Raw genomic sequence first — 16,198 nt, 5'->3', positions numbered from 1 at the left:
ATTTTGGGAGATGTTAAGTGAATGTATAGGAGCCTTTGAACCAAGTGAAAGAGTAATTGTGGTAGGGGACCTGAATGCTAAAGTAGGAGAAACTTTTAGAGAGGGTGTGGTAGGTAAGTTTGGGGTGCCAGGTGTAAATGATAATGGGAGCCCTTTGATTGAACTTTGTATAGAAAGGGGTTTAGTTATAGGTAATACATATTTTAAGAAAAAGAGGATAAATAAGTATACACGATATGATGTAGGGCGAGATGACAGTAGTTTGTTGGATTATGTATTGGTAGATAAAAGACTGTTGAGTAGACTTCAGGATGTACATGTTTATAGAGGGGCCACAGATATATCAGATCACTTTCTAGTTGTAGCTACACTGAGAGTAAAAGGTAGATGGGATACAAGGAGAATAGAAGCATCAGGGAAGAGAGAGGTGAAGGTTTATAAACTAAAAGAGGAGGCAGTTAGGGTAAGATATAAACAGCTATTAGAGGATAGATGGGCTAATGAGAGCATAGGCAATGGGGTCGAAGAGGTATGGGGTAGGTTTAAAAATGTAGTGTTAGAGTGTTCAGCAGAAGTTTGTGGTTACAGGAAAGTGGGTGCAGGAGGGAAGAGGAGCGATTGGTGGAATGATGATGTAAAGAGAGTAGTAAGGGAGAAAAAGTTAGCATATGAGAAGTTTTTACAAAGTAGAAGTGATGCAAGGAGGGAAGAGTATATGGAGAAAAAGAGAGAAGTTAAGAGAGTGGTGAAGCAATGTAAAAAGAGAGCAAATGAGAGAGTGGGTGAGATGTTATCAACAAATTTTGTTGAAAATAAGAAAAAGTTTTGGAGTGAGATTAACAAGTTAAGAAAGCCTAGAGAACAAATGGATTTGTCAGTTAAAAATAGGAGAGGAGAGTTATTAAATGGAGAGTTAGAGGTATTGGGAAGATGGAAGGAATATTTTGAGGAATTGTTAAATGTTGATGAAGATAGGGAAGCTGTGATTTCGTGTATAGGGCAAGGAGGAATAACATCTTGTAGGAGTGAGGAAGAGCCAGTTGTGAGTGTGGGGGAAGTTCGTGAGGCAGTAGGTAAAATGAAAGGGGGTAAGGCAGCCGGGATTGATGGGATAAAGATAGAAATGTTAAAAGCAGGTGGGGATATAGTTTTGGAGTGGTTGGTGCAATTATTTAATAAATGTATGGAAGAGGGTAAGGTACCTAGGGATTGGCAGAGAGCATGCATAGTTCCTTTGTATAAAGGCAAAGGGGATAAAAGAAAGTGCAAAAATTATAGGGGGATAAGTCTGTTGAGTGTACCTGGTAAAGTGTATGGTAGAGTTATAATTGAAAGAATTAAGAGTAAGACGGAGAATAGGATAGCAGATGAACAAGGAGGCTTTAGGAAAGGTAGGGGGTGTGTGGACCAGGTGTTTACAGTGAAACATATAAGTGAACAGTATTTAGATAAGGCTAAAGAGGTCTTTGTGGCATTTATGGATTTGGAAAAGGCGTATGACAGGGTGGATAGGGGGGCAATGTGGCAGATGTTGCAAGTGTATGGTGTAGGAGGTAGGTTACTGAAAGCAGTGAAGAGTTTTTACGAGGATAGTGAGGCTCAAGTTAGAGTATGTAGGAAAGAGGGAAATTTTTTCCCAGTAAAAGTAGGCCTTAGACAAGGATGTGTGATGTCACCGTGGTTGTTTAATATATTTATAGATGGGGTTGTAAGAGAAGTAAATGCGAGGGTCTTGGCAAGAGGCGTGGAGTTAAAAGATAAAGAATCATACACAAAGTGGGAGTTGTCACAGCTGCTCTTTGCTGATGACACTGTGCTCTTGGGAGATTCTGAAGAGAAGTTGCAGAGATTGGTGGATGAATTTGGTAGGGTGTGCAAAAGAAGAAAATTAAAGGTGAATACAGGAAAGAGTAAGGTTATGAGGATAACAAAAAGATTAGGTGATGAAAGATTGAATATCAGATTGGAGGGAGAGAGTATGGAGGAGGTGAACGTATTCAGATATTTGGGAGTGGACGTGTCAGCGGATGGGTCTATGAAAGATGAGGTGAATCATAGAATTGATGAGGGAAAAAGAGTGAGTGGTGCACTTAGGAGTCTGTGGAGACAAAGAACTTTGTCCTTGGAGGCAAAGAGGGGAATGTATGAGAGTATAGTTTTACCAACGCTCTTATATGGGTGTGAAGCGTGGGTGATGAATGTTGCAGCAAGGAGAAGGCTGGAGGCAGTGGAGATGTCATGTCTGAGGGCAATGTGTGGTGTGAATATAATGCAGAGAATTCGTAGTTTGGAAGTTAGGAGGAGGTGCGGGATTACCAAAACTGTTGTCCAGAGGGCTGAGGAAGGGTTGTTGAGGTGGTTCGGACATGTAGAGAGAATGGAGCGAAACAGAATGACTTCAAGAGTGTATCAGTCTGTAGTGGAAGGAAGGCGGGGTAGGGGTCGGCCTAGGAAGGGTTGGAGGGAGGGGGTAAAGGAGGTTTTGTGTGCGAGGGGCTTGGACTTCCAGCAGGCATGCGTGAGCGTGTTTGATAGGAGTGAATGGAGACAAATGGTTTTTAATACTTGACGTGCTGTTGGAGTGTGAGCAAAGTAACATTTATGAAGGGATTCAGGGAAACCGGCAGGCCGGACTTGAGTCCTGGAGATGGGAAGTACAGTGCCTGCACTCTGAAGGAGGGGTGTTAATGTTGCAGTTCAAAAACTGTAGTGTAAAGCACCCTTCTGGCAAGACAGTGATGGAGTGAATGATGGTGAAAGTTTTTCTTTTTCGGGCCACCCTGCCTTGGTGGGAATCGGCCGGTGTGATAATAAAAAAAAAAAAATATATATATATATGTGTGTGTGTGTGTGTGTGTGTGTGTGTGTGTGTGTGTGTGTGTGTGTGTGTGTGTGTGTGTGTGTGTGTGTGTGTGTGTGTGTGTGTGTGCGTGTGTGTGTGTGTGTGTGTGTGTGTGTGTGTGTGTGTGTGTGTGTGTGTGTGTGTGTGCGTGTGTCTGTCTGTGTCTGTTTCTATATTTGTACCTGTGTATGCGTGTACGTGTGTACGTGTGTATGGTGCCTAATAAACCAAACTTGTCGAATAGGCCGAACTCCCTTAAAAATTGAACTTTTCCCAATTTTTTTTTACACATTGACAGATATATTTTTTCATTGAAAATGGTGTAAAATGTTTAATTTTTGGGCTGAACCTAACATAAATTAGCGTAACTTTTTTTTTTTTTACCTAAATGCTGCTATATATAACATAGGTCAATTTAAGTTCAATCAAGTGAGAGTCTGAGCTTGCTACCATCTGCAGCTCATAAGACTGCCATCCCCACGAGCCCCTTTGAGGCGGGGTAGATGGCAGACCAGAGGCCTAGCTCCTCCCTACGAGCCCCGTGAGGGCGGGGAATGTGGCTAGGCCTGGGGACACTTGGTCCCAAAGATGAGGAGGTACTTGTACCTCCTCCCATGGGAGACTTAAGTCTCGAGACACTCCCCAGATAGGGAGCCAAGGCCGGGTCACCACTACTTGGAAAAGACCCGGGCCGGGAGAATACCGGTGAATAAAAAAAAAAAAAAAAAAAAAGTTCAATCAATATTTTCCCATATCAATGATATACATTTTTTTTGTCGTAAGGTTCAGATTGAATTCCGCTGATTTGTGTGCAGTAATATGTGAACACCTCTTCGGCAGAACCTGAACTTTTCGGTGCTTGTATGTGAAGGGCAAAGAGGCAAGACTAGGTGACTGCCGTGTGGTAGTGTGAACCACTACTTGATGTGAACCTTGAACCACTACTTGATGTGAACCTTGAACCACTACTTGATGTGAACCTTGAACCACTACTTGATGTGAACCTTGAACCACTACTTGATGTGAACCTTGAACCACTACTTGATGTGAACCTTGACCGCTTAGGAATTCTTTGTTGAAGTCTTACGTGTTGTGCAATATCAATTGAACCGCCTGCTTAGTTCTCACTATCTTAGTTCAGTAATTTGAACAATTAGACATATGTCTAATTCTTCAACTCGTCTGTATTATGTACTACCAATGTTTAGTTCAGTAAAGCTGTAATATTTTAGTGTGCTACAGATGCGCTTCACCTACATACAGTACTTACGATTGCCACAGTATGACTTGCAGTCACTACAAACTGAGGTCTTACAGCTTCTGACAACTAATTGATATTCATCTGAAACCTTAACATGACCTTGATTATAACGATCCTTCTTCAGACTGGATTTTAGTATTACCTGAAAATAAATAAATATATATATATACTGATCTCTGGCTGAAGGAGACTTGAACCTACGAACCTTAGGACAAGGTACGCAGTGCTTTACCTATCTACCCACACCAGTGTGGGTAGATTGGTAAAGCACTGCGTACCTTGTCCTAAGGTTCGTAGGTTCGAGTCTCCTTCAGCCAGAGATCAGTGTTTGTGTATATTTCGCATGCTCTCGCGAATTCCTTGCATATATATATATATATATATATATATTATTCTTCCTTCCTTAAAATGTAGCAATGATTGTCAATGGCTTCATTCTTAAGATCTGTGTGTGTTAAAGCCACAGGAAACAATTAAACAATAATATAATTTGAGTAGGTATGATTCACAAAATTAGACACCTGTATTTGTCACATCTCATATAAATTAATCAGTCGGAAAAAGTAAATATTATAATATGTAATAAGCAAGAAGTTTACAAAGTTATATGTAGCCAATGAATTACACTAAGTATATAAAGACTGGAGCTTGAAGGGGGAAAAGCAGTGCTGTCATGATTGTAATTTCATGGTGGGGAATAAAGACCAGATGGTGTGGACACACCTAAGCTGCTGTCACTAAGGTCAACTCCATTTCCGCCTCCAACGCTACCAAGACCGATACCAAATTCTCCTCCAGTGCCTCCAAGGGCGCCGATAACCTCACCACTACCATGAGCTGCAGCGCTGAGGGCAGATTGGAGATCGTCTCCTGTGGGAAGATTCGGGTTGTCACCTTCAGCATAGTTAACGAAGTATACTTGAGGAGTTTGTTGTTCAGGAGCTGGGACGAGGACGACCTTCTGCTCCACTTCAGGCCGCTGGTTGAGGACATACACAACATTTTTCGTTTGAGGTGGTGGTACAATAATGGGATCTGGACCTGGGCCGACTTCTGGGGTCCGGATGAATAAAAGGGTTTGTTCAATCCTTGGTGGAGGAACAATTGGTCTGGGACCTACAATTGGATCTACTGGAGGAGCATTATACAAGTACAAGTTTCTGGTTACAAGAGGAGTCACACAATTTCCATCCACATGACGAATCTGTCCATTTGCACAACCATTTCCAAAGATGCCTGAGTCACCTGGTCCAGGTGATGGTAAACCGTAGCTCCGAAGCGAGCCGGCTGCTGCAGCCGCAGTCATGCAGGCGAGTACCTGAAGAAGAATTGTAATGTTATTAATAAGAGTTTTGCAGTGTGGACATTTTATATAAGGCAATATAGTAACAACTACCTTACGAAATATATTTTTCTTTATTATGGACACGTACCAACTACAATTTAAAAATATATTGTGTTTATTCATGATAATTGTGCAGTAGGGAAATTACGCTGCGCCTGTTGCTAACATTATTATAGTTGGGGAGAGACATATGGAGGTTCTTCTCAGTAATTATCGTATTCTGGCTCTGGAAACATTGACTTATGCTATTTTTCAAAATTAATCCTAGTTTATTTGAAAATGTAATTTTTTTTTTTTTTTACGCAGAGATGCCATCTGCAAATCAGTGGGCATAATTATTTAAAAAAATGTTTTTTTTCACATCCGAATGAGTGACTGATAATTGTACTTGTCATGTTACTAAAGTTAGGGATGGTTATGCGGGTGTTTGATGACTGTGATGGATCATTTATTACTTGAGAAAGTCTCATCCGATCAATTTTAAATATACTAGTGAACTGTGGAAAAGTTCATGCAAATACTGCCATATGCACAAGCCTTCTGGTCAGTCTTATAGTGACCAGTCCTGATGTCATTTCCGCGTGATAACTAGAGAAACAATCTTTTGATCGACGTCAAACTTTCAGCACTGGAATTGTTAATGAACTGGAATTGTTAATGAACTATGTTGATGAAAATTTGCTAATTTTATGTTTAGAAAAGCTTCGATTTTCCTTAAATATGCCTGGTTTGAATGGCATCATTCGTTAATAGCTGATATAGCTTACTTGAAAAAATGGTGACCTATAGGTTTAGATGTGTAGATGTAAATTTTACAGTACATTAATAAAGCTAAAAGCTTGGAAGTGCGATAACTGAAGACTGTCTCTCCTGGCCAAAGTCAAAGGTTTGTATTGTTACTGGCCATGTAAATTCCAATATACTAATTTTATTAAACAAACCGATATTGATTTCCATGCAGGAACTGGAGAATGTAACTTCTGAGTTGCTTCAAACCTTATTACGTTATTAAACTTAACCAGTTTAATAACGTAATAAATTTGGAATTGTTGGATATCGTGCAATAACTAGGGAATGCCTCTTATGGTCAGTTTTTAACTTTCAAAATTAGTGTATCTTAAAGGATTTCTTTAATGGGAGTTGTAGCTGCGAAATTGATATTTCTCTTAATACAATTTTTGGAATATCGTGCTTAAATCTATCAGGTTACGAAATTTCAAAGACCTTAACAACATTTTACACCTTGACTACTTAACTTTTCGCTAATTTGCTTTAGCCAATTGTTATCTTAAACTTTCAAGAAATTTTAGGGTTATTAAAATATATATTATTTTTTTTAATGCTATGGGCTATGCTGTGTCTTTTTTATATATAAAAAAATAGCTTGCACGTGTTTCTTAAAATCAGTTTATTGGTTTGTGTGAGGTAAACGGGAGAACAACAACCCTCACTGAGAAGCCAGTCTAACAACAGCTGGTGTGTTGCTAAATTCTACGGGAAACGCCTGCCAGGCATCGTCCAGGGTGGACTTGGTCTGGTTGTATCACACATACACACACACACACACACACACACACACACACACACACACACACACACACACACACACACACACACACACAGCGAAGAGGCGGGGCCAGGAGATGTGACTCGACTCTTGCAACCACAAATAGGTGAAAAGAAATAAGTGAGTACACAGACACACATAAATATGGCCTACAGAATTCTCCAAGGCCAATGGTATTAACGATTGGACAGACATTTTTCTTAACAAATTACTTAGACTATACAACAAACACTGTCCTATAAAAACGAAACAGATCACGAATAAACGGCTTGGTTGCCCATAGTTAACCAGCAGCATTCTGAAATCCATTGATAAGAAACACCAATATGAAAAGCAATATAGACAGGGCTTAATACACAAAGATATTCTTAAACACTATTCATCAGTTCTCACCAAAGTAATAAAGAAAGCCAAACAACTGTACTACTCAAGCAGATTCACTGACACAAGAGGAGATATAAAAAAGACCTGGAAAACACTCTCTCTGATTCTGGGCACCCACAAACTGAGAAAAACCAAGAATATTGTTCCAACTAAACCTTAATGAAACACCACTACATCCCACTGACACAGCTAACAAGATAAACGACTTCTTCTCAACCATAGGATCTAATCTTGCCAGTAAAATCCCACGTACCAACGCCCATGCCGGGGACTATCTAGATGGAAATTTCCCAGATTCCTTCTATCTTGTACCAACTGAGCCCACGGAAGTCACTGAGATTATAGTCACTTAAAAATAACTCAGGGAACCTGTCTCATGTCCCACCATTACTGTACAAGCGAGCGGCCCATGTCCTTTCGCATGCTATTTCATTACTTTTTAACAAGTCACTAGAAACTAGCACCTTCCCGAAACTACTCAAGATGGCAAGGGTTACACCAATACATAAAGGTGGTGACCCTACAGACTTAAACAACTATAGGCCAATATCAAACTTACCATTGCTATCCAAAATCTTCGAGAAACTCGTGCACAGGAGACTGTATTCATTTATAACGGCACAAAACATACTCAACCCCTGCCAGTTTGGATTCAGGAAAAATAAAAGCACTAATGATGCAATTGTAAAAATGCTAGATCTGCTTTACACAACACTGGAAAATAATGAATATCCGCTAGGAATTTTTATTGACCTAAGAAAAGCTTTTGACACAGTAGACCACGGCATCCTACTCCACAAACTTAACCATTATGGTATAAGAGGCCATGCGCTTGCATATTTCAAATCCTACCTTATTAACAGGTATCAGCATGTCACCATTAAAGACACAGCATCATCAACACGGCCACTTGATACTGGAGTTCCGCAAGGAAGTGTTCTTGGACCCCTGCTCTTCCTCATTTACATCAATGATCTCCCAAACGTATCCCAACAGCTGACGACACGACTTATGTCATCTCTCACCCTAATCTTACCACCCTCAACACCATTGTTAATGAGGAGCTGCTCAAAATATCAACTTGGATGACAGCCAATAAACTTACACTTAACACTGACAAAATCTACTATATTATGCTTGGTAGCAGAGCAGGTGCTGCACAACTAAACATTAAGATCGACAGCACTCTAATTGCCAGACATAATGAGGGCAAATTCCTAGGCCTATACCTCGACAACAACCTGAATTTCAGCACCCATATCCAACACATCATAAAAAGTATCCAAAACAGTTGGGATCCTCTCCAAGATACGATACTACGTGCCGCAAAATGCCCTTCTCACACTATACCATTCACTCTCTTATCTATACCTCTCCTATGCTATTTGTGCTAGGGGATCAACTGCAGCAATACACCTAAAGCCAATAATAACTCAACAAAAAGCCACAGTAAGAATAATCACTAAATCCCATCCCTGGCAACACCTTCCCCCCACTCTTTATAGATCTAAACTTACTCCCTGTTCAGAACATCCACACTTACTACTGTGCAATCAACATATACAGGACCTTAAAATCCAATATTAACCTTGACCTAAAATGATTTCTTGATAGTTGTGACAGGACCCACAAGCATAACACCAGACACAAACATCTCTACGACATTCCCCGTGTCCGACTAAACCTTTACAAAAATTCAATGTACGTCAAAGGCCCTAAAATCTGGAACATCCTACCTGAAAACTCTAGAACTGCATACACATTCATCACCTTCAAAACTACCGTTAGAAAACATCTTATCTCCCTGATACACCCCGTCAACTAACTACATAAAAACCACCTGGTGGTTCACACTTACACTCACTCACTCACACATTTGACTATAAGCACAGAAATACGTATCTTAATCTTAAAATAATGATTCCTAACTAGTCTCAAGTTTGCCTGTGATACTCCAATATAGAAACTATGTATTGTGCCAAAACAAAAGCATTCACATTTCTAAACTCACAAACTAGTATTTAGTCACTTTGTGTTCAGTCAACTTCACAATTTGTAATAATTTAGAGTTAAGAATTAATCTAAGTTTGCCCGAAAGGTCTAGCCATGCCAGATGTTCCAGTGGCCCCCTCTGTAATTAGTATTTTATTACATGTAAACCACACAATAACCAAAATCTGTAAACCCCGCATTGTAATCCTTATAGAGAATAAACTTTGATTATATATATATATATATATATATATATATATATATATATATATATATATATATATATATATATATATATATAAACATATATATATTATTGTAACCACGGACGAGTGGTGTTGATCAATAACAACACTGCGCTAGCGAAGGATTCGAACCCATGTTGTACTGACCTGCCTCATGGTAAGCGAGAACCACATGACGCTTTATACCACAGGACCACCCAACCCTACAAGAATGCCTCAGCCAGCAGAGCTAGCTGTTGGGCCGCCATCCGAGGGCATACGGAGGTGTGGGAGCTTCTAAGCCAATTTCATTCTCATCCCTATTTGGTGTACTAGCCTCACGAGCAGCATTTATATATAATATATAATAGTATATATAAATGAATAACATATATAATTATTGCTCGTGAGGCTAGTACACCAAATAGGGATGAGAATGAAATTAGCTTAGAAGCTCCCACACCTCCGTATGCCCTCGCATGCTGGCTGCGCCATTTTTGTAGGGTTGGGTGGTCCTGTGGTATAAAGCGTCATGTGGTTCTCGCTTACCATGAGGCAGGCCAGTACAGCATGGGTTCGAATCCTTGGCTAATGCAGTGTTGATATATATATATATATATATATATATATATATATATATATATATATATATATATATATATATATAAATATAGGGAGGTACCACCTCTAGAACTGTCATGGGGACCCTCATCCTCAGAGAAAAGAATAAACTTGCTTCAGGGAAAACTCAAGATTCTCCCTGAAGCTGTTTGAGAATTTTCTCCTACCACCCCCTATATTATGTATATATATTTTATTTAAAGACAAAATACATTGACGAAACATTCACAAAAATATGATACAAAGTAAAACAACATAGGTAACTCAGAGCTACATCTCGAATACTTCGTCCAGCTCCCCTGCGGTGGGCCGCGTGCCCAGAATGCTGCAGGCATTTCCTCTCTGGATCGCAACACTGAGTCTCTGAAAGAGGAAGCTGGTCGCCCTGTGGTCCTTGGTTTCTGTGATGAGCTTTTCACCCAGCTCTTTGAGGAACTTTAGAGCACACTTGCCCCATGCTCCAAGGGTCTCCGACCCTATTGGAATGAAGTTATAGCAAGGGGGAAGGTCTTCATATTTTCGGATCTTCTGGGTCTCCCTGTGGCTGGCAGCTCCACCCCCTTCCACTACAGAGTATGGCAAGTAGGTGTCTGCCAATGTGGCAGCACAGGTGTAGTCCCAGGCAATCTGCTTTCCATCCTTCCAGGGTAGCATAGTGGCTCCATCAGGACGCTTTTGACTTCCATCAGACCTCTGTACTTGGGGTTCCCGTTGAGCTGGGGAACGGGCTGTGGCGAGGCTTCTCTTTATTATGTCATTGATCTCCTCATGTCTGGCATACTTCCCTTCTGCTGTGTGACACACGAGACCATGGAGTCCGAATTGATCAGCTGTCGCCCTGCCGCAAATACACCTATGTTCGGTGAGGATGGGGGCGGCTAGGCGAAGAGCAACACCAATCCGAATGGCCTGTGGGTCGAGACGGGTGCCCAGGGAGGAATTGGGAACAGCTAACAGGAAATCTCCTGAGTGTGGTGCCTTCACTGCCAGGAGACGAGCTTTGTTCTTTCCTGAAGCATTGGAGAGCATTGTGTTGGCGATTTTTTCCATGATCGGTTTGTCCCAGTGGGACTGTTTGTGCTGTTTGGGAGGAGCTGGTCTACTGGAGGAGTCTGTAAGGGTGTCCCACCGAATTGCTGCTTCAGTAAACCTGGGGTCTTGAGCTCCTACCAAGTCTCTCAAGCGTTCGGGCACTATCTTCTTGACTAATGCACTGGAAGCCAAACACGAAGACAGAAAAGCAGGTAACGCAACATGCGTTGCTTTACGCACCCCAATACCTCCCAGTCGCACTGGGAGGGTTGCCTGATCCCATTGCTCATCCTCTAGTGACAGGTTCAGTGCCTTCTTAAAAGTTGATCTCAGGTGTGCGTCATATTCATCGAGTGTTGGGTTGTCAAAAGAGGGTGCACACCTCAAGAAGTAAGTGAGTCTTGGCATAGTAAGACACCTTGTGAGGAGATACAGAGCATCATGGGCATCAAGATCGCTTATTCTCTCCTCCATTCTCATAAGGTCATTCAATTTGTCCCTGAGGACAGTATCGATGGCCTGGTGACCCAGCGGTGCCCCCAAGAGGGTACATATATTTATATATATATACATGTATATATATATATATATATATATATATATATATATATATATATATATATATATATATATATATATATATATATATATATATATATATATATATATATATATATATATATATATATATATATATATGTTGTGCCGAATATGTAAAACTGGTGAATTAGCAAGACCTCATTTAAAATTAAGCCCTTTCTGAAATTTTCTCTTACACGTTTAAAGATATATTTTTTTCATTATTGTTAATGCAAAAAATTTTTAATTTTGCACCAAAAGAATCTTAGAAAACTTACCTAACCTTATTATAACAAGAGTAATTTATTTTAGCCTAACCCAACTAAGTATATTTTAAATACGTTTACAGTAATTTAGTACTAAACAAACACAATCAAATATATTTTTTTTCGTTAGGTTCAGAATAATTTTGGCGAAATTATTGCATACACAAATTTTCACTTGTCCTATATGGCAAGATGAGCGTTGCTATTTAAGCAAAGATGGCAAGTTCTGCCTATTCGGCACGCCATATATGCAGTGAAGGCACCACACTCAGGAGATTTCCTGTTAGCTGTTCCCAATTCCTCCCTGGGCACCCGTCTCGACCCACAGGCCATTCGGATTGGTGTTGCTCTTCGCCTAGCCGCCCCCATCCTCACCGAACATAGGTGTATTTGCGGCAGGGCGACAGCTGATCAATTGGGACTTCATGGTCTCGTGTGCCACACAGCAGAAGGGAAGTATGCCAGACATGAGGAGATCAATGACATAATAAAGAGAAGCCTCGCCACAGCCCGTTGCCCAGCTCAACGGGAACCCCAAGTACAGAGGTCTGATGGAAGTCAAAAGCGTCCTGATGGAGCCACTATGCTACCCTGGAAGGATGGAAAGCAGATTGCCTGGGACTACACCTGTGCTGCCACATTGGCAGACACCTACTTGCCATACTCTGTAGCGGAAGGGGGTGGAGCTGCCAGCCACAGGGAGACCTAGAAGATCCGAAAATATGAAGACCTTCCCCCTTGCTATAACTTCATTCCAATAGGGTCGGAGACCCTTGGAGCATGGGGCAAGTGTGCTCTCAAGTTCCTCAAACAGCTGGGTGAAAAGCTCATCATAGAAACCAAGGACCACAGGGCGACCAGCTTCCTCTTTCAGAGACTCAGTGTTGCGATCCAGAGAGGAAATGCCTGCAGCATTCTGGGCACGCGGCCCACCGCAGGGGAGCTGGACGAAGTATTCGAGATGTAGCTCTGAGTTACCTATGTTGTTTTACTTTCTGATGTATTTTTGTGAATGTTTGGCCAATGTATATATATATATATATATATATATATATATATATATATATATATATATATATATATATATATATATATATATATATATATATATAATATATATATGTATATATATATATATAATATATATATATATATATATATATATATATATATATATATATATATATATATATATATATATATATATATATATATATATATATATATATATATTATATATATATATATTATATATATATATATACATATATGTGAGTGAATGGAGACAAATGGTTTTTAATACTTGACGTGCTGTTGGAGTGTGAGCAAAGTAACATTTATGAAGGGATTCAGGGAAACCGGCAGGCCGGACTTGAGTTCTGGATATATATCTGAAGGAGGGGTAATGTTGCATATATATAAGACAGTGATGGAGTATATACCCTGCCTTGGTGGGAATCGGCCGGTGTGATAATAAAAAAAAAAAAAAAAAAAAAAAAAAAAAATATATATATATATATATATATATATATATATATATATATATATATATATATATATATATATATATATATATATATATATATATATATATATATATATATATATATATATATATATATATATATATATATATATATATATATATATATATATATATATATATATAGTATAGGGCGGTTATAAAATTCTAACGTAGCAACATATAATATGTATGTAGGTGACTTTATATTAATGTGTATATGTAAGTGTATGTATATATATATTATATATATATATACTATATATCAATAACAACACTTCGGCTAGACGGAGGATCGACCCATGTTGTTTTAGCCCACCTTATGGTAAACGAAAATTCACGACGCTCTAAGCCACCAGGCCTTACAATCCTAAATGGTAGGATTGTATGGTCCAGTAGTTAAGAGCGTCGTGAATTTTCGCTGGCCATGAGGTGGGCTAAAACAACATGGGTCGATCCTCCGGCTAGCCGAAGTGTTGTTATTGATATATAGTATATATATATAATATATATATACATACACTTACATATACACATTAATATAAAGTCACCTACATACATATTATATGTTGCTACGTTAGAATTTTATAACCGCCCTGTACTCAGGTGCTTGCACTGAGGTACGGGAGGCTGTTGTCTTGGGGTACTGGGGATGCCTTTCTCGTATCGTTTAGAAATCGATACAAGTCTAATTAAATACGAAAATGCACTTTAATTTGTACAGTATGGATCAGAGAGCATTGTAGGATATTTGTAGCTGTCCAGTCAGTGTGATCTTGAGGACTAGGGTTCTCATAACTCGGGAGTTCTTAGTCTTTCCTCCTTATATTCTCTGTAGAGAAAAATCTTATGTTATTGTTTTTGTATGTAGTAGTCTACGAGGCCTTTCCGTTGCTATTAGTGCAATCAAAGTATTTGCAATAAATCCCTCGGCCGTTTTTCCAGGACGTACATTACAACTAAACGAAATTTCTAATTTTCGAAGCAACGCAGATCTCCGCTGGTGAAAAAAAAAAATTATTATTTCAGGAGGGAATAAACACTTTTTGGTAAGCTGTTAACGGAGTCTTGTACCATGATAAGAGTAATGCCGTAATAAGTTTCTAAAGACCTCTCCGCCCCTTTAGAGGAACATAATAGAATGAACACCGTGAGTGTCAAGTTCACCGTCTCGTCATCACATACTAGGGGATCCTCTCCTTACCGAACTGGTAAACAACACTGGTACTATGAAAATACTTTATAGCAGTGAGAAGCACCTAAACACACAACACAAGATGTTAAGAAAGACTTGAAGGGGCACTCACCAGGAGCCTCATGATGAAATGTGGTGCTTAGGCCAGGTGATCTCCGGCTTTATATAGCAGTGCTGACAGGTTAGCCTTGAATGTACTGTCTCCCATAGCTGGCGTTCCTGCCCTCGTTCTCCTTTCACATTATCCTGTTACATAAACACTACAATCACGGTCACCATCTCACTCACTAACGGGAAAATATACATAGATTAGGAGAAAGATTAGTCCAAGAGCTGATTAGGCTATGATCTATGGGGAGAGATTGATTAAAGGAACTAAATCTGATAAAATTAGAAGACGGAAGGATCAAGGAAGACATAATACGGCATAAAATACTCCGAAGAACTTGTAGCGTCAACTGTGATAAATAGTTACAGAAAAAAATGGGATAACATTCTCCCAAAGTATCCCCTCCTCCTCCTCCTCCTCCTCCTCCTGCCAAGGTCACGTGCAAGCATTGTTTTCGAGACCGGTGGAGACCCTGGTGGAGGAAGGGCACTGCTAGTACCGCTAGTAGTGAACTCCTAACTCCAGTTAAATGTTCTTTTTTTGGGAATATTAATTAGTTGTATTATTTTAATTATTATTATTATTATTATTAGCAGTAGTAGTAACAGTAGTATTTTAATTCTGATAGCTTTTATTATTGCTATTCTGCTTTTAAAAATATAAAATTTATTTTATCATCCAATTTACTTTTGTCATTGTTAAGTATCATGTGTCTCTCTTTATGTATCTTTACTAATTTTTATTTATACAGCGTCCCTGAATCTCTTCCTTAGCGCTTCTCATTCTGTAAGGTGTCCTGTAGCTCGGTCGCTGTCACATTTAGCTCACACACTGAGGTATGCGGTTCAATTCTCCGGTACGGAAGGAAAACATGAGGATATGTTTCCTTATGGCACCTGCTGTCCATGTTCACCCATCAGTAAAATGGGTACCTGGGTGTTAGTTGACTGGTGTGGGTCGCATCCTGGGACAAAAATTATCCTAATTTGCCCGGAATGCTCTACATAACAAGGGGCTTTATATTTAGTACGATAGGTATGATGAGAAGTCATTTCCTACAGAGGAAACCTATTTTATAATGTTTTACCTTTTATAAGAAGTTTGGTTAAATTAGGTTCAGTTTGTCAGGAAATAGATCAATTGTCTCCTGACGCTGGTCTTAGTCATATGATGACTCGCCACAGGAGCTTTTGGTCATCTGACCGAGGTCTTCCACTGGTTTACCAGTCCAACCCTTTGAAATTTAAGGAGTGAAACGA

The 16,198-nt window shown here is 39.6% G+C and overlaps 1 protein-coding gene and 1 long non-coding RNA gene across 2 annotated transcripts; both read right to left on the bottom strand.

Annotated features, from left to right (window-relative positions):
• Positions 1 to 2,930: 2,930 nt before the first annotated feature.
• LOC138852401 (uncharacterized) lies at positions 2,931 to 4,342 on the bottom strand. The gene is made up of 2 exons (XR_011391726.1): positions 3,895 to 4,342; positions 2,931 to 3,774 (listed from the first exon to the last, which is right to left on the bottom strand). It is a non-coding gene; the product is annotated as an uncharacterized lncRNA (long non-coding RNA).
• Positions 4,343 to 4,589: 247 nt separating this feature from the next.
• Positions 4,590 to 15,007, bottom strand: LOC128685406 (uncharacterized). The gene is made up of 2 exons (XM_053771932.2): positions 14,943 to 15,007; positions 4,590 to 5,421 (listed from the first exon to the last, which is right to left on the bottom strand). The coding sequence occupies exons 1-2, from the start codon at positions 14,952 to 14,954 to the stop codon at positions 4,789 to 4,791; spliced, it is 645 nt and encodes a 214-aa protein (XP_053627907.2). The 5' UTR covers positions 14,955 to 15,007; the 3' UTR covers positions 4,590 to 4,788.
• Between the last annotated feature and the right edge of the window lie 1,191 nt (positions 15,008 to 16,198).

This window comes from Cherax quadricarinatus, chromosome 8 (genome assembly GCF_038502225.1).
Source record: "Cherax quadricarinatus isolate ZL_2023a chromosome 8, ASM3850222v1, whole genome shotgun sequence".
Classification (NCBI taxonomy): Eukaryota; Metazoa; Arthropoda; class Malacostraca; order Decapoda; family Parastacidae; genus Cherax; species Cherax quadricarinatus.
Note: the sequence above shows the minus strand (reverse complement) of the source record. Positions and strands in the feature narration are given on the sequence as shown.